The following is a 22968-nucleotide window of genomic DNA, read 5'->3' on the forward strand; positions in this document are numbered from 1 at the left end:
CTCCGCCCCCTCTGCCGATCCGGGGAGGGCTGCAGACTACCACATTGTCACATCCTTAAAATAATGGCCTAAGTCACGTTTTCAAGTTTTTCAAAAAACGGAATAAACCGAAACTGAAACAAAATTTGTCAGTTTATTCTGTTTTTTGAAAATATGACTTAGGCCATTATTTTCACCAGGGGGACGTAGCACACGGGAGGATCATACTATTCCCCCCCCCCCCCCCCCCACCAAACAGGCGCCCCGAGTCCCTGACCGACCAAAGGAGGCGCTAGTGCAGAGACCGGGACACATACCCACATCCGGTGTGGGTTCCATTTCTGCTCGGGTACAATATTGACTCGGGGTCCTTCGACTACATATGATGCCACGGATTATGTTGCTAGCTAGCGTTGTTTAACGCTAGCTTTATAGTTATTTAGCTGTGTTTTTTACAATCCATGTTGACATAGAGTTGGTTAGTAAAGGTGCGAGGGCTGAGGGCCCGAGCTGCGTCTAACGTCGATCTACTGTTTCCTGCTGTTCCTAAACTGAACTAGCCCCTACCCAAGCCCCTACCCAATCATAATGCGTGGAGTAGTGATGTCATCTGTAGCTGCAGGACCCTGAGCACATCCAGTAGGGTGAGTAGATCCAGTACTCACACCGGCTTCCCACCCGCAGACACGGCCAATTGTGTCTGTAGGGACGCCCGACCAAGCCAGCGGTAGCACGGGGATTTGAACCGGCGATCCCCGGTTACCCTGTATCCTGTCCAGCGATCACACGTTAGATAAAAACTAGTCTATAGATATGTAAAATACGTCACTTCCCGTGCACCCGGGAAGATTTTGTGGCAAAGCATGAGGCGTGCTCGGCAATCGATAAAAATTGGCAAATCCATGCAACAACGGTTTTGTTTTTTTACCCCGTCAGGGCTTGGAATCAATCAATCAGAAGGAGACATGTTCAACACTAATTAAAAGGTAATATTTTACCATAAAAATGTTCCTCGTGCAGCTTTAGCGTATCGGTGCTGACATGACAGTAATGTACGTTCTGCCCTTCACGTTTGTAGGAGGTAGGTTTTTCACACGAGACATGTAACATCTAAAGTCACCAAAAAGAAAAAAAAGCATGGAGACACCCACAGATGACGTGGACCGGGCCGTCTTTACCCATCATGCAATCCTGCTGCTCACCCCGCAGTCCCCGCAGAGCTCGGCCAGCTGGAGATTAGAGGCTTTTGTGAGGAATTGTCAAACAAATTTAATTGTTTTCCCCAAAACCACCAAAAACAGCTTACATTGGTCTTCAGCCGTCCCGTTGGCGAAGGCAACATCTGTCATTAAGTCAAAGCAGTAAAGCTCACAGGGATTTTACACAGACACATTATGGTCTTATGCTCCCATTCTATTCTTCTTTTTTTTTTTTTTTCAAACAAATCTGCTCTTCACAAAATAGTGTGTACAGTTATGTCACGAGAGGTTGTAGTAGTTTTCCTCCTTAGAATACTATAAAATGCACTGCCTCAAAAATCAACTTGACCCCTTGACCTGAATTTAGACAACTGACATGAAAGTAGATGGGAAGAATCAGGGATGTCAGTGTTAGAGTCCTGTCATACGTTTAATAACACAACACAAGTGTTTGAACCTCAAGTATCTCTCAGATGCATTTAAATATCTTCGGTTCCTCTCAAAAAGAAAGTGACATATTTCAGCATCTGGAAACATGCTGCTGCCCGTCATCCTCCGCTCCCATCTTGCAGCCACATGCAGCAGATTGAACAATTCCTGCAGCCTTCACGTCGGCGCTCTCAGAAACTCATGGCTTCATAATGACTCCTCACTGGAATGCTTCCTGTCTTCGAGTCCAGACCCAGATTTCCTTCCAGTCATCCGGTTCATCTCTCTAGAGCCACTTCATAGTGGCAGGCCAGCTTAGATGTTGATGCGTTTTATTTACGACGTGTTAAATGGAGGCACAGATCTGAGGCTCTGATACGACTCAAAGCCTCGGCCCGGGACAGTTTTCATGCCAGCAAATGTCCTTTTTGGATACTTGCTGTTGCCGGCCTATTTAAGACGATAGCGGAAGCATGTATGTCCAAATCAGGCATGCTTTTCTTAGCCGTTCATTTCAGCGGTTCACTTCTGGCTCGGACTTCCCCTTGAAATATGTGCACAGCGTTTAATGCCTTCACCATCGCAGCTTAATGCAGAGGAAACAGCATGAGTCCAGTAGAGGTTGAGCAGGCCGACGTGCAGGTACGGCAGAACCAACCAGCAGCTACTACGGCGTTTAAAACAAACGAGGACAGACTTCAGGATCTTAGCTGGAGGGATTTTACTGGATGAGACTGGCGTCTTTTCAACATTTGTATCACTGAAGGAATAAGAACACCTACCGCCGGTTGAGTCGCCGTGCGGCGGCTATTAACCGGGCTTAATTAAATTAATTCTACGTGATAAATTCAACCACCTCGAGCAATGAAATCAGTTCCAAGCTAAATGTTGGGGGGGGGGGAGTGATTATAAAACCCACAAAGAATTCTTTTTATAACTACATTTATTTAAAAAAAACAACAAACAAACAAAAAAACAAAACCAATAAAAGCAACCAGTATCCCGTCTGGGATGAGACAGTTCACGGAGAGGGACATCTGTAAAAGCAAACAAACCAGCAAACTGTAATCTAGCAGCATCCAAATGTTGGAATCTCCAAAACAAATTATTTATATATTTAAATATATAGTTTTGCCCTGGCAAGCTACACACTTTACAACGTACACAGAGCTTTTCCTTTCCTTAGTGCAGAAAAACGAAACGAAACAAAAAAAAACCTTAATAAAATAAACAACTTTAGGTTAAATAAGCTTAAATAATGGTGTTAAATACAAGACACTTCTGTGGCGGATCTGTACAGAAATAAACACATTTGGCATTGTAAGTGTGGTTCACTGCTTCTTGCTCTAATGCTCTAGAAACCACTGCATATGAACACATTTTACTGTAGTAAACTACACACCCACGTACAGACGCACACACACACACACACACGCACACAGTCTCTCCAGATCAGTGAGCCACAGACAAGGCATGTGTTTATGCACGAAAACTTAAAGCAAAGAGAAACAATCCATTTACACCAAGGAGTTTTTTTAGGCACAGTCTATTCCTGTTGCATGAACACACGTCAAATACAACCGCTTCCTGCCAGGAACTGTTCACGTTTGTGCTATTTTTTTTAAAACATTTTTTTTATTTTACATTTTCTTCCCATACGACACGGTTTTGTAGCTACAACTTTTTTATTGCTAAGACATTGTGACAGTGGAGAGAAACTACCGACAAAACATGTTGAGGTTGTAGGGAAAAGCACCTTTCAAACGTCAAGATTACTGCCGAAGGACCCTAAGTTACAACAGTGAGGGAAAGAGAGCGCACAAAAAGGAAAGAAAAAAAAGCTTTTGAATCAAGTTTCTAAAACTTTGGGAAATGGGAAACCAGAAAGTCCATAATAAAAAAAAAAATCAAAAGAAAAATCAAAGTCTCAGTTGAGCTACATTCATCCCCCCCCAACAGTACTTCTCAAGAACACCACATATGGATTCCTCTCGGTGTACGCAGAAAGCAAGTATCACTTCATTATGTCCAATATACATTCCTTCCCTCTTCCCATCCGCCTTGTTTTTCCCCACCCGCACTCCGGGAAGACTCGCCCCTTCTCCGCCTCTGATTGGCTAACCCTATCCATAGCCCCACCCTAACCAACAGAGGCAACGAGTACTAACCAATCGGATGCAGAGTAGGGCGGGTCTTCGCAAAATGCGGGTGGGAAAGAAAGAAGGCTTCCCACCCCCCTTTTCCCTCTTTTCCTTCATGATGTCTTCTCCCTCTGCTGATCCTCTCCAGTTTCCGGCTCCCTGGATCTGTGATGAGCAGCGGGCCCCGGCCGGCTCCAGAGACTGTTGACTGACAGTGTGCAGAGTACGGTGCAGTACAGTACAGTACAGCTAAGTATACATTACAGTAGAGTGATGTGACATAGGTAGATTACAAGTAGACTACAGTAAATGAGCGCTAAGGCTTTACATTCCACTACTGCGAGGACATCCCGGGGATTCGGGGGGGGAAAAGGGTTTCGACAGACTCCTCGATGGGGTTGCTTGGATTTTCTTCTCAGCTCTCAAGACGAGGAGGTTTCTCAAAAATCTCGTTGTCTGGAGAGGAATAAGCATTTATCTAACAAACTCCTAGACCGTAGACACGTAGGACGCGTGTGTGTGTCCCCGAAACTAAGCTTCCAACCAAGCGGTTTCTCAAGTCTTTCCACACAAGCTGAACCAGAGTCCTCTACGCAGCGGGCTTTTTTTTCTTTTTTGTTTTTGGGAGGGGTTTTCAACACTTTTGGGACGTGTAACACGATTGTGTTATTTTGGATTCGCCTCGAATCGTCTCTGGGTCTTGCTCAGCTGGTTGAGGAGGTGTCGAGGAGCAGCGAAGGCTGTCTTGTCCGTCTGTCGCACTCAGGGTTTTTTGTCGATGGTGTGGAAGAACCACTCGGTGAACTTCCTGAGCTGCGCCGCTGCCGTCTGGCTCTCTTCCTGTAGACGCATGTTGTCCTGCCTCAAGTGTTGCACCTCCTCCTGCAAAATGGCCTTGTCCTCCTTCTCCTGAAAGGAATAACGACAAGCACGCACAAGCATGTGTGCACACACAGACACACACTGTCAGCGTTGGCCCATAAAGTAAAAGTAAACGACTCTGAAAGGTGTTGAAAAAACGCTCTGCCATTACACGCATATCCATCGACCCTTAATGAAAGGCGTTAGCGTGGCGAGGCAGCCGTTGCTCCGTTCCAGTAAAAAGGCATTTCCCTTCCCCGTCCCAAGTACATTAGAGGGGGCGGGGTGGGCAGACAGGACACACAATGGGAAAAGGAAGCAGGATATTAAATTAAGTGGACGAGGTGGCAATTCAGGGACCTCAGGACCCCCGCTGTTCCACATTTGTCTTACTGGAAGCGGTATGACGGGATTGTGGCATGACGGTATACTTTGTAAATATTACCAGTGTGCATCAATTAATGAGGCACATCTCAAGCACGAGTGGAAAAATAACACTGTCCAAAAGAGACAAAAAGGAACTGATTGAGATGGGGCCTTGATCTGCATTAACTATGTCTAACAAATGGAGTCTTTTTTGGGGGGGGTGGCAGGGAGCCCCCCCCCCTTTTCTCCCCAGTTGTATCCGGCCAATTACCCTATTTGTCTTAGCCGTCCTGTTCACTACTCCAACCCCTCTGCCCATCCCGGGAGGGCTGCAGACTACCACGTCTCCTCCGATACATGTGGAGTCCCCGGCCGCTTCTTTTCACCTGACAGTAAGGAGTTTTGCCAGGGGGGATGTAGCGTGTGGGAGGATCACGCTATTCCCCCCAGTCCCCCCCCCCAAACAGGCGCCCCGACCGACCAGAGAAGGCGCTAGTGCGGCTTCCCACCCGCAGACATGGCCAATTGTGTCTGTAGGATGCCCGACCAAGCCGGAGGTAACACGGGGATTCAAACCGGCGATCCCCATGTTGGTAGCCAACAGAATAGACCGCCACACTACCCGGACGCCCCCAACAAATGGAGTCTTAACCCGACTGGCAGCTTATTAAAGCACAGTGCGTGAGGTCGGTGAACGTACCTTTCTGAGGTCGTACTGCAGCTGCCTGAGGATGACTTCCAGCTGGTTGACCTTCCCGGTCAGAGTGGAGGGAGAGCCACTGCATGGAACAACAGACACAAACGGAGAACAGATACTGGTAAATGATGGAGTCTTACAACTCTCGTTACTATTCTTCGACAGCAACCCCCCCCCCCCGACGAAACAACAACCATGTACATCAGTTAAATCATAAGGTCTGCGGCAGCATTTTAAAAAGCACCAGGCGTACGCTGATACTGGAGGTTATTACTCCACCATCTGTGCGGGATAATTTGTGCGTTTGTATGGGACTCTGACAATTCAGTGAGACGTCATTGGGTTACATCCTACCCTGCCTCCAGAGCTGCTCCCTCTGCAGCTGCGACGCGTCTGGTGAGCTCTTTGGAGATCTGGAGCGCCTCTGCCCGCTGCATGTCCGTCATTGTGCAAAAAGATGCCACGCGCTGGTCTGGAGGTGGAGACAGGTAATGCACTTAGAATCACAGCCACTGACCAATGATCAACTCTGGATTGATGATGATGCAAAATCTGTGATGACATCGTGACGGCATCTTGGTGTTCCCTAACCAATACGTCAGTGTTAATAGTGGACACACATACGAGGACGGACGTTGCCAGCAACTTGTTTCCGCTGGGCAAGTATTTATACCGCCCATAATATTGTTTTGTTTAACATGTCATCATGTGCCGTTAAACCATTAGATCTCAAGACATGCAGTTAACAACTACCCCCCCCTTTTTTTTTTCTCCCCAATTTTACTTGGCCAATTACCCCACTTTTCCGAGCCATTCCGGTTGCTGCTCCACCCCCTCTGCCGGTCCGGGGGAGGGCTGCAGACTACCACATGCCTTCTCTGATACATGAGTTGCCAGCCGCTTCTTTTCACCTGACGGTGAGGAGTTTCACCAGGGGGACGTAGCGCGTGGGAAGATCACGCTATTCTCCCCAGACACCCCCCCCCCTCCGAACAGGCTTCCCGACCAACCAGAGGAGGCGGTAGTGCAGCGACCGGGACACATACCCACATCCGGCTTCCCACCCGCAGCCGTGGCCAATTGTGTCTGTAGGGATGCCCGACCAAGACGGAGGTAACAAGGGATTCGAACTGGCGTTCCCCATGCTGGTAGGCAACAGAATAGATTGCTGTCCTACCCAGTTGCTCCACAATTAACTTTTCAAGGAATACCAAGATGGTGTTGCAGTGCCTTCAACTGCAGTGGCTGTTCTGTCATTACGTTATCAATCCAGAGTTTATTCAGAATCAGAGCTCACAACTGGTCTTTACATGACAGACAGTTAAAGTGTACTGGGGTACACTAAATCATCCCAACATGCAAAAGCAAAACAAACAAAACCCCAAAACATGCCGACATGCACATGTTTCAGAATGGATGGAGAATCCCATTCATGCGTTGAATGACTGAAACAGCTAGTATTTAGATGAGACACTACCACGGCCAACAACCCACCACTACTCCCCCTATAGTGAGTGATCTATGACCAGGCAATATGGAAGCAAGGTTGCAAGAAGCGTGCGTCTAGAAAATTAAAGACAAAATGAGTCATTTGGGGCCTGCCCACAATGCCTTCAACCCTCTGCGTCTCCTTTGACAGCTGTTTGGCTCGTAATGGGCTGGAGCCCTGGGAGCTGTAAGACAGCAGTCATGCCTGTTTTGCCATATCAGGCCCTTAAGCTAGCTGAAAGCCCCATGGAAAACCCAAACTTGGCATGCTACGCTTGGGGACCGCACCGTCAGAGGCATAATACTCTTTTTTTTGCCAGCCTCTCAGCCTCTCAAGCCTTCGGTCTGAAACTAAAGATAGGAGGATCTGCATATTCATAGAAAAGATTAAGGAAACCATTCTATTGATTTAGCCCCAAATGAAAGCTAATCCGCTCCAAGACAAAAGCTGATCCAGCCTGGAGTTGGTTGTTCAGATCAGGAAGGAAAAGGAGACCGGGCCTCGATTTACATTTGAAAGAAGATTTTCCCCACGTTTGATGGCTGCATCAGGATGATTTGAAACTCAGACAAAAGCAGAGACGGGCACACACGAGCAGTTCGCCATTTTAATTCGATGTAATGTCCAGAATTTCGGGACAAACTGAGCAAAGACAATCAGAAAGCGATCGCCACAACGAGACAAAATTGCCACTTCTGCTTAAGTGGGCGCTTTACATCCCGTGTTTATTTTGGAGGGGATAATGAAAGTGTCCTGTCATTACGACAGGGAGAGCTTTTTTCAGTGATCACCCCACAAGGCTTTTGTTGCCGTTATTTCACAAAACCCTTTTGAAGGTTGTTTTCCGCCAGCACAAGAAGAGCGAAGGGATTTTTGAGGTTGCTGAAGAGCCATTCCCACCTGTCTTCTTTCAGTCTATGTACAGCACAAACAGCCTCTTATCACTCACGTGAGCAGACTCACTAATGCGCCAATTAGTCCCTGGCTGAAAGGACAACCAACAGAGACAGTCATCTGCAAAGAGCCTGACATCAAAGCAGAAGCCCGTCTCCTCTTCCCCCCGGCTTTTATCAGAGCGTGTTCGACAAACCCGGCAGAACGGCAGCTTTGGGTTCCTCTTTTTGCCAGGCAATGGGGCTCCACTTTAGACGTCCTTCTGTGAGGGCAGTGCAGCGCCAACATAGCTGCCGTGAGAGCTGCGTTCCCCGGTGCCAGCCAGACTCTGCATCATCTCCTTTGATGCCCCCTCATGTTAAACGCCAGGCTGGGGGCTACGACCCGAGGAATAGACCCAAAGGATGGACTTGTACCGAGCATTCACGGATTATGAGAAGCGACGGGCCATACGCTACGCTGTAATCTCACATGTGTCAGGGTCAGGCAGAGTGCAAGTGACAAAACATGTAATATGTCAATGTTTGCGAGTGAAAATATACTGGTGGATAACGCGTACATATTAAACCACACAGAAATAATAAATAATATTTGAATACTAATCACAATAATAATAATAAAGGCAATCTTTTCATGAAGTAGCCAAGTGATGTCAGTGTTTACTGATGAAAAGCTATGATGAATGGTTTTATTTCATACTTCGGAGGCTATTTGGGGGCCAGAAACACACTCAAGTGCCAATCGGCCACATCCTCTGGATAAACATCCTTTAGTGTACAAAGTCTGCTCATCAACGTCTTGATGCATGCCCAGTAATCCAGTAAGGAAGTCACAGGAAGTTGAATCAGTTCATCTGGACACAACGTTCATTAAGACGCACGTTTCATCACTCATCAGTGAAGAGGGAATGACCACCCCTGAACGTTAAGAGTACATCTGTCACCATCTTACAATGCTGTGATCACAACCATTCCCAAATCCTCTGTGAACAGTACACATAGCCATTGTAATTCTAGTTAATGGTCACACCCATATTTGTATATGAAACCGATTGTTGGTTTCGGTGGTTATGCCACTGTATTGTTTATAAGGGTGGGGACACCTGCAGTCAGGTGAGACTGAAGAGGTCACTTAGATGAGTGATGACACGTTTCTGTCAATAAACGTGTCCAGATGAACTGACTCAACTTTGTGTGATCTCCTCACCAACACAAATCCTCATCATATCCAGTGTGTCTTCCAGTTCCCAAATCACTGACCATGTTGTCAGCAAAACCACCGGTGCTCTCCAACACAGCTTATGAAGCTATTTTTGAAACAAAACCATATCATTTTCAAAACGACAAGAGGTTTCCAAGAGTGAATGTTCAGCAATGCAAATGGATGCAGTCACACAGTAGATCTGGACCCCAAGTGTGCAGGTGCAAAGCCTGACGCCACTTTCTTTCCACAAAGGAACAAATCTGCACCAAACAGTGGACCGTATCCAGCCGACTAGCCAGAGAAGAGCTGGACACCCCACACTGTCGTCCTGAGAGCTTAACGGCATAAAGCAGTGGTTGGAAAGAGAGAGCAGCTAGGAAGCTCTTTCCCTGAGTGCCGTCTTGCTTGGGAAAAGATTTTCCCAAGCAAGTGCTAAACAGGAACCAAATGGGGCTCAAAGCAGAGGTGCTAACAGCAAGAGTCCCCTCCTACAGCCATATGGACAGAAATAAAGGAAACACACACACACACACACACTCCATGCACGTGTCCACGGGCACCTTAAGGTTTAAAAGTACATACAGACATTGGACCTATTTTAAAAAACAAGTCTTATGGAAGGGACTGAAACGCTTTGATTTTTTCATCTGATCTTTTGCCATTTGGATATGAAAACAACAAAAAGCAATAATTGTTGTTTTTTTTTCACCCAATTTCCCCTCGGGGATGAATAAAGTACTCTGATTTGCCATGTCAGAGGTAAACTGATAATAGCAATCCAGTAGTGACCGACATCTGCATGATATAATAAGGACTTGAGGTTTGAGAAGCTGGGACACTGTCAAAAGGCTTCTGGCGGTCAAAGGTCATTTTTACCTCTGCAGCCGTGCTGACAGCCAACACTACGTTGTACAGACCCATGCAAGACTTATTCGTTTACATCTACAGTCTAGTGTCACAAGTGATCGAGCATTTGCTCCTGCAAAAAACGTTATTGTAGCCTGTTAACGGTAAAACAGCAAATTGATTTGACCATCCAAAACAGGCGTGTAACATGCAGTAAGAGTGCAAGCAATCTGATGGAAGTCTCAAAGATTATGTACAAAAAATGCCCCTTGAAAATACATACAGATACGCTCATAAAAAACATAACATGAAATCCTGTCCTTGACCAACTAATCCAGTTTGAGCAGTGCGCTACACACTCTTAAGCAGCCAGGTGGAGGGTTATTTGGCTTTACAAGGTGCCAGCAGCGTAGGCCAAGCTGGTTACCTTCGAAGGCCCGTGCCGCATCGACCAGGTGAGACCAGTCCAGGCCTGAGGCAGTGTCTGGGAGGGGCATGAGGCCTGGATCGCTGAACTTGGACCTGTCCGCCAAGGAGCCGTCAGAGAACCAGAACTCATCTGCAGAGACAGGCAGGCACTCAGATCAGTGTCCCGGCCTGGACAGAGTTTGTGGGGCTGGCTCTGAGCCGACCGTCAGCTCTCATCAAAGCAGACAGTAGGGTAGGGAGGGGGATGGAGGAGCACACAGGAGAGAAGGTGGGGTGGGGTAGGGCTGGTGGGGGTTGGGGGGGCAGCAACCTGCTGACCTTGAATTTCTCTTGCTACCACTGACCAGACTCTCACCGGGATAATGTGTGGTTATCGCCAGCCTCGCACATGAAGTGCACCTGGCGTGAGCCAGTACTCAATAAAGCGGCTCACTTGAAAACCCTATCCGTTGTCCTCGGCTAATTAAAAAGACTCTTTGGACCGCTTCTTAAAGACAAACCCTCGTGCAGGTTGCAACTTAATTTTGGAATGTGCCAGAAAAAAAAGGGGGGGGGGTAGGGGGCTGGTGTGTTTGTGTGAATTCCCTACAGCAGGCGTCAGGGGCTAGACTCACACTTTGTCACCTACTCTATATAGCACACTTTTTACAAGGCACTGTCTAAAGGGCGATAAATTACTTGTCTGAGCGAATGTCTTCGTGTTTCAATCAACGCCGCCCTTCCCTGTCTCTCTCTCTCTCGCTCCCCCTCTCTCTATCTCGCTCTCATCCACCCCCACTTTTAATCCTGAAAGACAGGGCGTGCAATAAACAAGCTCATTTCGCAGAGAGGCATTTGGAAAAGCATGAGTGGAGAGGTAGAGCAAGTTAGAGAGCGGGAGAAAACGAGAGAGAGGGAGAGAGCTGACACAGACGTCCTCCTTTCAATTTAGCTAACGTATTGAAGCTTGAGTGATTCACCGTTTACCAAACGGTTTCTGCAAAGGAAAGAAAGAGAGAGCCTGCGTTCTCAACTGCCCTTCAGAACAATCAGCAGTCCATCAGGCTGACAGCCAGAAGAGGCTACAGAGAGGAGCATCTTTCCAAAAGCCATTTTCTGTGTAACAGCAGCAGCAGTCAGAGGTGGGTTGAGGAGCGGTATGGAAATGAGACAGGGGACAGAAGGGAGGCAGGCAGGGGACTGATGAGTGAATGAGACATTATGGATGACAGACAATGTGACAGTCCCGATGGGAAAAACAGACACGTTCACGTCACAGAGCTAACAGACCCGCAGCAGTGCAGACGAGATGCCGTCACGTCTCTCTTATACCAATGGACGCTAGGCGAAGAGCAGCGAGGGGGAACACCACCCGGCCGTGACAGGTGTCCGCTTAATGCAGACTCGTCGGCGGCTGTAGCAAGTGGCGCCCTGCCTCACCCAGGTTTCCAATTAGTTGACTATATCGGGGCTAGGGGTTGGGAGGGGGGGTGCCACTGAAAGTGCACGCCAGTTGTGCTTATGATAACGGTAGGACACAAGTGGCTCTTCAAACAAGTATCTATATCCTGGCGCTTATCTGGTGCCAGAAAAAAATGCAACGATAATCCAGGAGCGGCATGCTGAGAAATTAAACATCGGCTCTCCCGCTTGTGGCATTTAAAGGCACAGATCCGAGATCTCCTAGTTTCTATTACTACAAAGGACTTCGCTTCTCTTTCAATGGCTCCTCATCCTTGGTGGCCGAGGAACGCCACTTACTAATGTACACAATTTCAGCGGTCGTCCTGGTCTGTGGAGAGTTGGATTTCGCCTGCCGTGTAGCGCTGATGTGGCCTAATGACAGATCCTTGTACTTGTGCTGGCGGGTTGACTTACTCCTCAGGTTGGACGCTCCTTGGTTGTGGATCATTCGGGGCGGCAGTGTGCTGTGGTAGGGCGGCGTGGTGCTGAACAGGATGTCGTTGGGCATCGCCTGGTCCAGCATGGAGCTATGTGAGCTGGCATAGGATGAGCCCTTACGGTTACTGCACACACTCTCGTCTGACAGGGTCCTGTACAGGGAGCGGCGCGGTGACAAGCTGCCAGCTGCTGACATCTGAAAGACAAGGTAGGGGTTGGGGAAAGAGGAAGAGAGGGTCAAATATAGAGAGCGACAGCAGAGAGAAAGGAAGAGAAGAAGAAACAAAATGTCATCGGGTATTCAACACAACATCAACAACAACGGGATGGATGACTGGAGCTGAGTGACCTCCGAACCCTGCTACAACTTCCTGACTGTCTTCGCTGTTTTTTTTTTTTTTTTAGTTTTTTTTTTTAGTTCCTCCCCAATTGTTCTTGGCCAATTACCCCACTCTTCCGAGCCGTCCCAGTCGCTGCTCCACCCCCTCTGTCGACGCAGGGAGGGCTGCAGACTACCACTTGCCTCCTCCGACACATGTGGAGTCGCCAGCTGCTTCTTCTCACCTGACAGTGATGAGTTTCGCCAGGGATACCTAGTGCTCGGGAGGATCACGCTATTCCCCCCAGTTCCCCTTTGCCCCTGAACAGGCACCCTGACCGACTAGAGGAGGCGTTAGTGCAGTGACCAGGTCACATACCCACATCCAGCTTCCCACCCGCAGACACGGCCAATTGTGTCTGTCGGAGGTAACACGGGGATTCGAACTGGCGATCCCCGTGTTGGTAGGCAACAGAATAGACCGCCACGCCATCCAGATGCCCGTCTTCACTGCGTTCTGCCTTTCCTCATCACAGCCGGGTTTATTTGAGCAAACGGATGAGCGAGGAACGAAATTGACGCTCTTCTCCGAAACGTCAAGGAAGAGCGTCAAGAATCAACTTTGCTCTCAGTAAAACACGGCTACTAGTGTGTCTTGTGGGGGGGGGGGGGCAGTGTGTGTGTGTGGTGAGAGAGGTGGGACGATGAAGTGAGGGTTTCGACCCTGTCTCACTCTCTCTCGCTGGGTCTGCAAGGGTCGAGAGTTATATTTGAGCCATGGTGCTGCATGTAATGTGAGGCTTGTGAGGACAGAGACGTCATGAGTCCCGCTCAGCTAGATGGATTTGAAGCATATGGACTTACAGCATGGGTATGAGGATGCACTTGAGGTGAAGACTTGAGTGATAGATGTGTGCATACGCACATGTCCGCACACAGAAGGCACTCACATCAAGTCTGGCACACTATTGAGCAGGAATGTTCAAGATGGATGATGGGAAAATGCAACTTAATAATACGCGGGAGAGGAAGAATAACTCATCCTCATGATGAACCTCTGAGCCGGGTATGTGTGCTTTTGTCTTGGCCGGGTTGGTTGAGCGCAGACAAAGACCGATGAACATGGTCCAGTGAAGCGGTCAGCCCCCCCCTGCATCATCTCAGGAAGTACGCACAACTCGTGTCTGTATGTGAAAGGCCGCTGTATGGGAACATGTTTACTCGCAACAACAGGGTCCAAACAACATCTGTCACCGGCTCGTAGAGGCCGATGCAACGTGATGTGCAGGTCAGAAGAGAAACGAGGGGTCAGGAAGAAGCCTAATGCGGCCATATGAGGCTTTGAAAAGCAAAACTATCCCGGGGGGATGTGCCAAAAATGGAATTACGCAGAGTAGCACCAGAGAGTTACTGGGATTTTGTAAGTGAGGCCAGAACTTTAGCGAAAGATTCCCTGTTTAAACACAAGCGACCACAAAGCTCTCCCCCATCCATCACTGTCCGTTTAGCCGACATAAATATTACAGGGATGACATCAAAACCAGCCACAAATGATATGCAGGGCAATTGGCCATATCAGTAAATGTGTGCCTCTGGTTTCCCAGCTGTAACCAATGCTAGACCGGTGTCGCCACAAGCCGACACCCAGCCAGCTCCATTTCAAAGGCCGATGTTTTGCAAATCTCGAGCTGTGAATTTAGCCAAACAAAATCCTTTATGCTTCCAAAGCAGAGGTACATTTGAGTCTGAAGTAGTGTTCATATGGGCTCCAAAGCACACTTGCAGGGGGGGGTTTCAATTTACGAAAGTTTTTCTCGCCCAACTTTACGAGATCGGATTACCTCGTACGCCCTTCTCCCCTCAGAAAAACAACCTGAACGTGGGATTTGCCTGCTCTCTCATACAAAGCAGAAATAGCTCTCCGATCCAGCGTTCCCATAAATGGAGTCACGGCAAATAAAACCTTTTGCAGTGGGGCTTAATGTTTTTTAGAGGCTATCTCTGTTTATTACACATGGGAGCGACACACTTGGCTCTCTGCACAAACACACTGGTCACAAAGAACTGGTTGCTGAAACCTATACAACACAACTCCTGCATAAAACATTCGGTAGCGGTTTACTTTAACTGCGTTACTCGACACATTCATCACACAGCTACAGACAGTCGGTAGATATGCCCTAACTGGTGCAGTATGAGTACTGAAGGTTTTATATGCTATGAGTCCGCCTCGCAGGCTGATAATTGCGGTGTTAGGCCTACTGACTGGCTTCTTGCCTCCGCTAATGTCTTCTGTTGCTGGAGGCCTGATAGTGACACCACGCCACATCTGGGCAGCTGAACGCTCAGTCGAGATGAGGAGGAGGCCTAACACAAGAATTATCATCCTGCCAGGTGGAACCATAACATGTGAGCAAAACCTTTAAGACTCATACTTGGTCAGTTAGGGCATATCTACAGACTCTGTACAGCTGTGTAATGAATGTGTTGTGTAATGTAGTTCATGTACATCATCAGTCACACCTGTGTCGTTATTTTGCGCTTTCACATGAAGTGTGTCTGAGTACGTCTCAATCCATCACAGCTGCCTACAGTTCTCAGCCTGTTACGATGCTATTCTGCTATTCAACAACAAAGCAGAGTCAGGGCATCCGGTTGGCATGGTGGTCTGTTCCGTTGCCTACCAACACGGGGATCGCCGGTTCGAATCCCCGTGTTACCTCCGGCTTGGTCGGGCGTCCCTACAGACACAACTGGCCGTGCCTGCAGGTGGGAAGCCGGATGTGGGTATGTGTCCTGGTCGCTGCACTAGCGCCTCCTCTGGTCGGTCAGGGCGCCTGTTTGGGGGGGAGGGGGAACTGGGGGGAATAGCGTGATCCTCCCACGCGCTACATCCCCCTGGCGAAACGTCTCACTGTCAGGTGAAAAGAAGTGGCGGGCGACTCCTCATGTATGGGAGGAGGCATGTGGTAGTCTGCAGCCCTCCCCAGACCGGCAGAGTGGGTGGAGCAGCGACCGGGACGGCTCGGGAGAGTGGGGTAACTGGCCAAGTACAATTGGGGAGAAAGAAGAAAAAAAAGAAGAAGCAGTCATCATCAATATCAGGAGCCGGCTTAACCACCTAGTAGAATGTACCTCAGGTCTTCGTTTCTGAGTGGTGGTCCGGCTGCCGACATCGAGCGGTAGCAGCAGACACACGGCGCCCACTGGCGTACGGCGCCTTTGAACGACCACCTATCCCGATGCCTTTTTCTCTTCTTTCCCACGGGAGGTTAAAAAAAAAAAAGGGGGGGGGGAAGCGGTGAGGGAGAATAAGCTGCGAGTGGCCTTTCCTCTGCGTCAGCCACACAATAGTCTGTGTGTATCTGGAGGGGCCGTCCCAGCGGATATCTCTCGGCTAGCGAGGAAAAGGAAAACCGCTGCACCTGCCCCCCCCCCCCCCCCACACACACACACACACACACAACGGCAGCATCTCGAGACGGGTTGGGAAGTGGCACACACGTTAACCCTCGCCGTCTTCTCTCATCTCGATTATGAGGGAGAATAAACAAGCCGCTGAATTAGAAATAAACCTGCCATGTTTCCAACGCCGTCGTGGCCGAAAGTTTGATTCCTTTTGTGCGCCAGCTGATGATTGAAAACATGCGGTCCCGGGGTAGCGGCTCCCAGAAAAGAACAGTATGTGTTCATTGGGATCAGATGTGAACATGGGAGGAGTATCTGGCTCTATGCCCTCTCTCTCTCTCTCTCTCTCTCTCTCTCTGTTCCTCTCTCTCTCTCTCTCTCTGTCCCTCTCTCTCTCCTCTCTCTCTCTCTGTCCCTCTCTCTCTCCTCTCTCTCTCTCTGTCCCTCTCTCTCTCCTCTCTCTCTCTCTGTCCCTCTCTCTCTCTCTGTCCCTCTCTCTCTCTCTGTTCCTCTCTCTCTCTCTCTCTCTCTCTCTCTCTCTCTCTCTCTCCCTCTTTCTCTTCAGATTGCTTTTCCACACACTGCATTACCGCGTCGACTCAGGCCGGGGAATGAGGTTACAACAAAGGCCTTGGTGCTCGGTGCGTTCAACAAGCACTACTATGCGCCCACGGCCTGATTACCCGGCTTCCTTCCCTGCGGGAAACGGACTCGGACGAGAGGGAAACGCCACACTGCAGGGCTGATACACCTGCTTCCATTTTACATGGGCACCGACAGCTTGTGCGCTCTCTTGTAAACAATGGACTTTGTATAAAGCCCGGTGCAAAACAGCAAGGTGGACCTAATCAGCTGCACCGATCACTGACCGGCGACGTCTCAGCGAGCGGTCTCATCTTAGGGACGAGGCCTCCCCGTGCCAGGAACCACCGCTATGCCTTCTCTCTGTCTCGCTCTCGCTTTCTCTCTTGATCCTCCAGCGATGTAATGCATTTATATTAGAGCCGAGTCCCAAAAAACAAACCCAGTTGTGTGTCTCTGGAGTACCTTCCGGGGAGATAATGGATTGGAGAAGAGCACGGGGAACTCGAGATGCAATTAATAGAGTCTGCAGGACCCGGGGACATCAAACGTGGATGCACTCCATGCAACGTCCTACCTTTAATCCACGACATGCAGTCCGAGTTAACTCAGGTCCCGTTATAAATGAGATTAAGCAAACGGTCGGTGTCCCTTCTGACGGGGGACTGACGGAGGGAGGCTGGTGTGAGGGGAGAGAGCAGCCTGTCCGCCGTGGCGTGCTGATAGGCAGCAGATGTTTGTCCTGCATTTACTTGTTCCCTACTGAGGTTATCTGCTCCGCTTTTTACCTCGCCTGTCTCCGCTACGCGGTACGCCTCTTAGCCAGCAGGGTGAAGCGACCCGGGGTACAGGCTGCGCTGCACCGAGAGCTGCGAAACATCCTAACAGTGTTGTGTACTCACAGCACACTGTGTGTGTATGTGTGTTTTTTTTTTTTTACAGCACAAGTACATAAACGGTGACTCGGCGAGCAAGTTCGACAGAGACGACGCCTCACCTTTCTCCTCCTGTCCTCTCCTGGGGGGCTGTCTGGCAGCATCATTTTAAGGTACTCCTCTTTCGACAGCCCCTGCAGCGCTTTGCCCTCCCGCTCTGCAGCCTGCAGCCGGCAGGCAGCTTCCTGTGCGTACAGTTGCCTGTGGAGGATAAACAGAGCAGAGAAAGAGCAGAACTCGTCAGGAGAGAGGCAGGGCGAGCCGCGTGCTGCTGGGGGAGGGGGGGGGGCTTCGCCATCGCAGCCTGGGTTTAAAGTCAGCTCCGTAATGTCAGCCTCAGTCAGCCACGTTGGATGGGATCCATCCACAGTTTGGCAAAATCGGGTGCTGCCAGGCCTCATGCTTAAGATGCTAGTCGGGAGAAGGTAATCTGGGTTGTGGTGGGGGTGGGGGAGAGGTGAGGTGGGGTGGGGTGGGGGTGTTATGGTTTTAGAGGATTTTCTTCCCCCATCCCATCCAAAACAGGGTTACTGAGTTACGGTGCAGGATGCAGCCAGGTTCTGTGAGAGGCGGAGGAGGGAAAAAATGGGGGGGGGGGGGGGGGGAGAGAAGGTTGTGACACAAAGCGGAGGCCCGACCACCGGCACCGAGGCGGCGTTCAGGAAATAACGGAGAGACGCCGCATGCGGGAGCTGCCAGACAGATCCAGGAGAGGTGACACAGTAGAGAGGCAGGTCTGTAAAGAGGTGAGGAAAGACGGTGGACTTCCTGCCCCCCAGGCTTCACTCGGCGGGTGTTATGACCGACCCGGCCCTGTGTTAACTGTGAACGTGAGCGCTCTGGCTGCGTCAGGCGAGCAGTCAGTCAGTCAGGGTGACGTGCCGAGTGCTGTTGGCAGGGTGTTACACTGCCATGGGGGTGGGGGTGGGGCGGGGGGTACGACAGACAGCTAAGAGGTGGTGCAGACTGGCATGTGCTGCTAGCTGGAGGCACCTATTCAAGAGTCTTGCTTTGGCTCTCGCTGGTGCCATGGCAAGCCAGCCCTCCACGTACCGTGCAAAATGTACACGTTTGAGTGCCAGATGTACTGCCTGACTGGTGTGTGGGATCAGTGTCAGAAACAACGGCGCTATCTTGAAAGAATTTTACCCATAAAGCAACATCATACTATTTCTGAAGACTGGAGATACCGCATAGTGGACTCTGATGTGTGTGTGTGTGTGTGTGTGTGTGTGTGCACATAGGCACCAAAATATGAAAATGATTGCAGATGCTCATCTATAAAGACAGACATAAAAGGGCATATAGCTTGTAGTCTCCTTGACATGACAATAAAATTAGCCTTTTTTTATACGACAAATAAAACTGACTTGACGACTTGACCCTCCCCTTCCCATCAAAACTCTGGTCTAGACCAGCGTTTCTCAAACCTCTCCTGGAGGACCGCTTGTCCTGCATGTTTTAGATCTCTCCCTGCTCCAACACAGCTGATTCAAATGATCAACTCGTTATGAGCTCCCGAAGCTGCCTAATAACAAAGCTGATCATTTGAATCAGCTGTGTTGGAGCAGGGAGAGATCTAAAACATGCAGGACAAGCGGTCCTCCAGGAGAGGTTGGAGAAACGCTGGTCTAGACCAACTCATCTCATGTTGTTGTTTTTGAGGGGGGATTTCTCCCCAATTGTATCCGGCCAATTGCCCCCCCTCTTCCGAGCCGTCCCGGTAGCTGCTCCAACCCCTCTGCCGACCCGGGGAGGGCTGCAGACTACCACATGCCTCCTCCCATACACGTGGAGTCGCCAGCCACTTCTTTTCACCTGACAGTGAGGGGTTTTGCCAGGGGGATGTAGCGCGTGGGAGGATCACGCTATTCCCCCCAGTTCCCACTCCCCCCCCCCCAAACAGGCGCCCCGACTGACCAGAGGAGGCACTAGTGCAGCGACCAGGACACATACCCAGATCCGGCTTCCCACCCACAGACGTGGCCAATTGTGTCTGTAGGGACATCTGACCAAGCTGGAGGTAACATGAGGATTCGAACCGACGATTCTTGTGTTGGTAGGCAACGGAATAGACCGCCACACTACCTGGACGCTCCTAATGTTGTTTGTTATTCTTTTAAACCTACCTATGAAAAAAAATATAATATAGTTTTGAACATTACTGCCTGCTGCGGGCAGTGTGGTGTTTGTGGAATGTTCTAGATAAAAGCAGGAGTTGTGTGTTGCTGTGACTTTGTGACCATCACGCGTCATGTGTTGCAGTATTTCATTTGACGGTTGGTAAAATAACCAATGTCACTGCATTTAAAGGTGGGAGTTGAGGGGATTTTGTGTGGGGGGGGGGGGGGGGGGCTCAACCTCGTCAACACCCACAGAGCTGCTGCCTGTGTGTATGTGTGTGAGTGTGTCTTGAGTATGTGAGTGTGTTTATGAGTATGTGTATGTGTGTACGTGTGTATATGAGTGTGTACGTGTGTGTGTATGTGTGTGTGTGTGTGTGTATATGACTATGTGTGTACGTGTGTGTGTGTGTGTGTGTATTGAGTATGTGAGTGTGTATATGTGTGCGTGTGTCTGTGTGCGTGAGTGTGTTTATTAGTATGTGAGTGTGTATATGTGTACGTGTGTGTGTATGTATGTATGTGTGTGTGTGTGTGTGTGTGTGTGTGTGTGTGTGTGTGAGATGGAGGACAGTCAGGTAAGGGGTGGGAACTGGGGACGTGTTCGGGCCACACAACAGAACCCCTCCCCCTGCATGGCAGGTAGTCCAGAGCCGCTGTGAGAGAGGTGTGGGGGAGGTGGGGGCCAGTGGGGGTCACACAGAGAAGGGCAGAGGGGTGGACTCTGACTAGCTGTGTACCTGGAACGCTCAGACAGCATTGTGAGGAGGAAGGCTAACAAGCTCTCCGCTCCCCTGGAACAAGAAGCAGGAAGCAAAGACAGAGAAACAGCCCAAGGTTAGTTAGCAAGTGTTACAATCATGTTACAATGTTGCAAGTGATACAATCATGTTACCGTGTTACAAGTGATACAATCATGTTACAGTGTTACAAGTGTTACGGTCATGTGCAAGCGTTACACACAATGTTGAGCCAACAAGGACAAAACTTTTAGAACGGAGGGAAGCAGACATCATTATATCAGAACAATATCTGAGTGTTATTAGGCCATTCATCACAAGGCGCTGTTACGTAAGGGGAAATACATAAACAAACAGCAGGGGGGAGGTTAACTGCATCAGGAGCTTTTTCATATCGCTGCACAAGATGACTTCAGTGCACACGATCAATCACATGGCCCTCAAGTGGCAAATTTCACAGGCCAAATCTAATTACTGGGGAGCCGAAGCTGGGGGGCGTCTTCCACTGCAGCTCTCTTGTTCTCTCTTCCAAAATGTGCTCTCATATGTATAAAACACACACACACACACACACACACACACACACGGAACCACTTGCACTATTAAGGCTGAGTTTTAGTTCCACCATCAATGCCCCCTCTGTTCTCCTCAGCAACACCACGTAATGAGGAGACAGACACAGTCAGTTGTCTATGTTAGCATGCCATATTCAGAGCATGTAATGAGGAGACAGTCAGTTGTCTCTGTTAACATGTCGTATGTAGAGCATGTAATGAGGAGACAGACAGTCAGTTGTCTATGTTAACATGCCATATTCAGAGCATGTAATGAGACAGTCAGTTGTCTCTGTTAACATGTCGTATGCAGAGCATGTAATGAGGAGACAGACAGTCTGTTGTCTCTGTTAGCATGCTGTATGCAGAGCATGTAATGAGGAGACAAACACAGTCAGTTGTCTCTGTTAGCATGTCATATGCAGAGCATGTAATGAGGAGACAGACAGTCAGTTGTCTCTGTTAGCATGTAATGAGGAGACAGACACAGTTGTCTCTGTTAGCATGCTGTATGCAGAGCATGTAATGAGGAGACAGACAGTCAGTTGTCTATGTTAACATGCCATATTCAGAGCATGTAATGAGGAGACAGTCAGTTGTCTCTGTTAACATGTCGTATGTAGAGCATGTAATGAGGAGACAGACACAGTCAGTTGTCTCTGTTAGCATGCTGTATGCAGAGCATGTAATGAGGAGACAGACAGTCTGTTGTCTCTGTTAGCATGCTGTATGCAGAGCATGTAATGAGGAGACAGACACAGTCAGTTGTCTCTGTTAGCATGCTGTATGCAGAGCATGTAATGAGGAGACAGACAGTCTGTTGTCTCTGTTAGCATGCTGTATGCAGAGCATGTAATGAGGAGACAAACACAGTCAGTTGTCTCTGTTAGCATGACATATGCAGAGCATGTAATGAGGAGACAGACAGTCAGTTGTCTCTGTTAGCATGTCGTATGCAGAGCATGTAATGAGGAGACAGACACAGTTGTCTCTGTTAGCATGCTGTATGCAGAGCATGTAATGAGGAGACAGACAGTCAGTTGTCTATGTTAGCATGTCGTATGCAGAGCATGTAATGAGGAGACAGTCAGTTGTCTCTGTTAGCATGTCATATGCAGAGCATGTAATGAGGAGACAGACAGTCAGTTGTCTCTGTTAGCATGCTGTATGCAGAGCATGTAATGAGGAGACAGACAGTCAGTTGTCTTATGTTAGCATGTCATATGCAGAGCATGTAATGAGGAGACAGACAGTCAGTTGTCTCTGTTAGCATGTCGTATGCAGAGCATGTAATGAGGAGACAGACACAGTTGTCTCTGTTAGCATGCTGTATGCAGAGCATGTAATGAGGAGACAAACACAGTCAGTTGTCTCTGTTAGCATGCTGTATGCAGAGCATGTAATGAAGAGACAGACAGTTAGTTGTCTGTTAGCATGTCATATGCAGAGCATGTAATGAGGAGACAAACACAGTTGTCTCTGTTAGCATGTCATATGCAGAGCATGTAATGAGGAGACAGTCAGTTGTCTCGGTTAGCATGTTGTATACAGAGCATGTAATGAGACAGACACAGTCAGTTGTCTCTTAGCATGTCGTATGCAGAGCATGTAATGAGGAGACAGACACAGTCAGTTGTCTCTGTTAACATGTCGTATGCAGAGCATGCGTCTTCCGTGCTCAGCTGCTGCAGCATTCCTCTTGCTTCATAATATTTCAAGGACTCTGTTCTGCAGCAGGCATCCTAGGCTATATGACGCGTACGCCAGTGTGTTGCTGTCTGTGTCCTCGCCTGGCTCCTATCAGAGACAGACAGGCGGATCTCTGTACTGTCTAAGCCTTGGGGTCCAGTGGGACCCAGGCTTCACAGAAATGATCAATAACCACAAGTGGTA

The 22968-nt window shown here is 49.0% G+C and overlaps 1 protein-coding gene across 2 annotated transcripts in view; it reads right to left on the minus strand.

The window, feature by feature from the left end:
- Positions 1-2540: 2540 nt before the first annotated feature.
- The window catches only part of LOC130122731 (signal-induced proliferation-associated 1-like protein 2), a 116803-nt gene continuing 96375 nt past the window's right edge, over positions 2541-22968 (minus strand). The window contains exons 16-21 of one of the 2 annotated variants that reach the window (XM_056291723.1): positions 17721-17859; positions 12391-12610; positions 10532-10663; positions 6027-6144; positions 5676-5754; positions 2541-4657 (exon numbers count right to left, since the gene is read on the minus strand). In XM_056291723.1, the coding sequence (XP_056147698.1) occupies positions 4511-4657; positions 5676-5754; positions 6027-6144; positions 10532-10663; positions 12391-12610; positions 17721-17859 (835 nt within the window). In that variant the 3' untranslated portion in view covers positions 2541-4510. The remainder of the gene's footprint in view (positions 4658-5675; positions 5755-6026; positions 6145-10531; positions 10664-12390; positions 12611-17720; positions 17860-22968) is intronic. The other variant, XM_056291724.1, reaches the window with a different exon arrangement.

Source organism: Lampris incognitus, chromosome 13 (assembly GCF_029633865.1).
Source record: "Lampris incognitus isolate fLamInc1 chromosome 13, fLamInc1.hap2, whole genome shotgun sequence".
Classification (NCBI taxonomy): domain Eukaryota; kingdom Metazoa; phylum Chordata; class Actinopteri; order Lampriformes; family Lampridae; genus Lampris; species Lampris incognitus.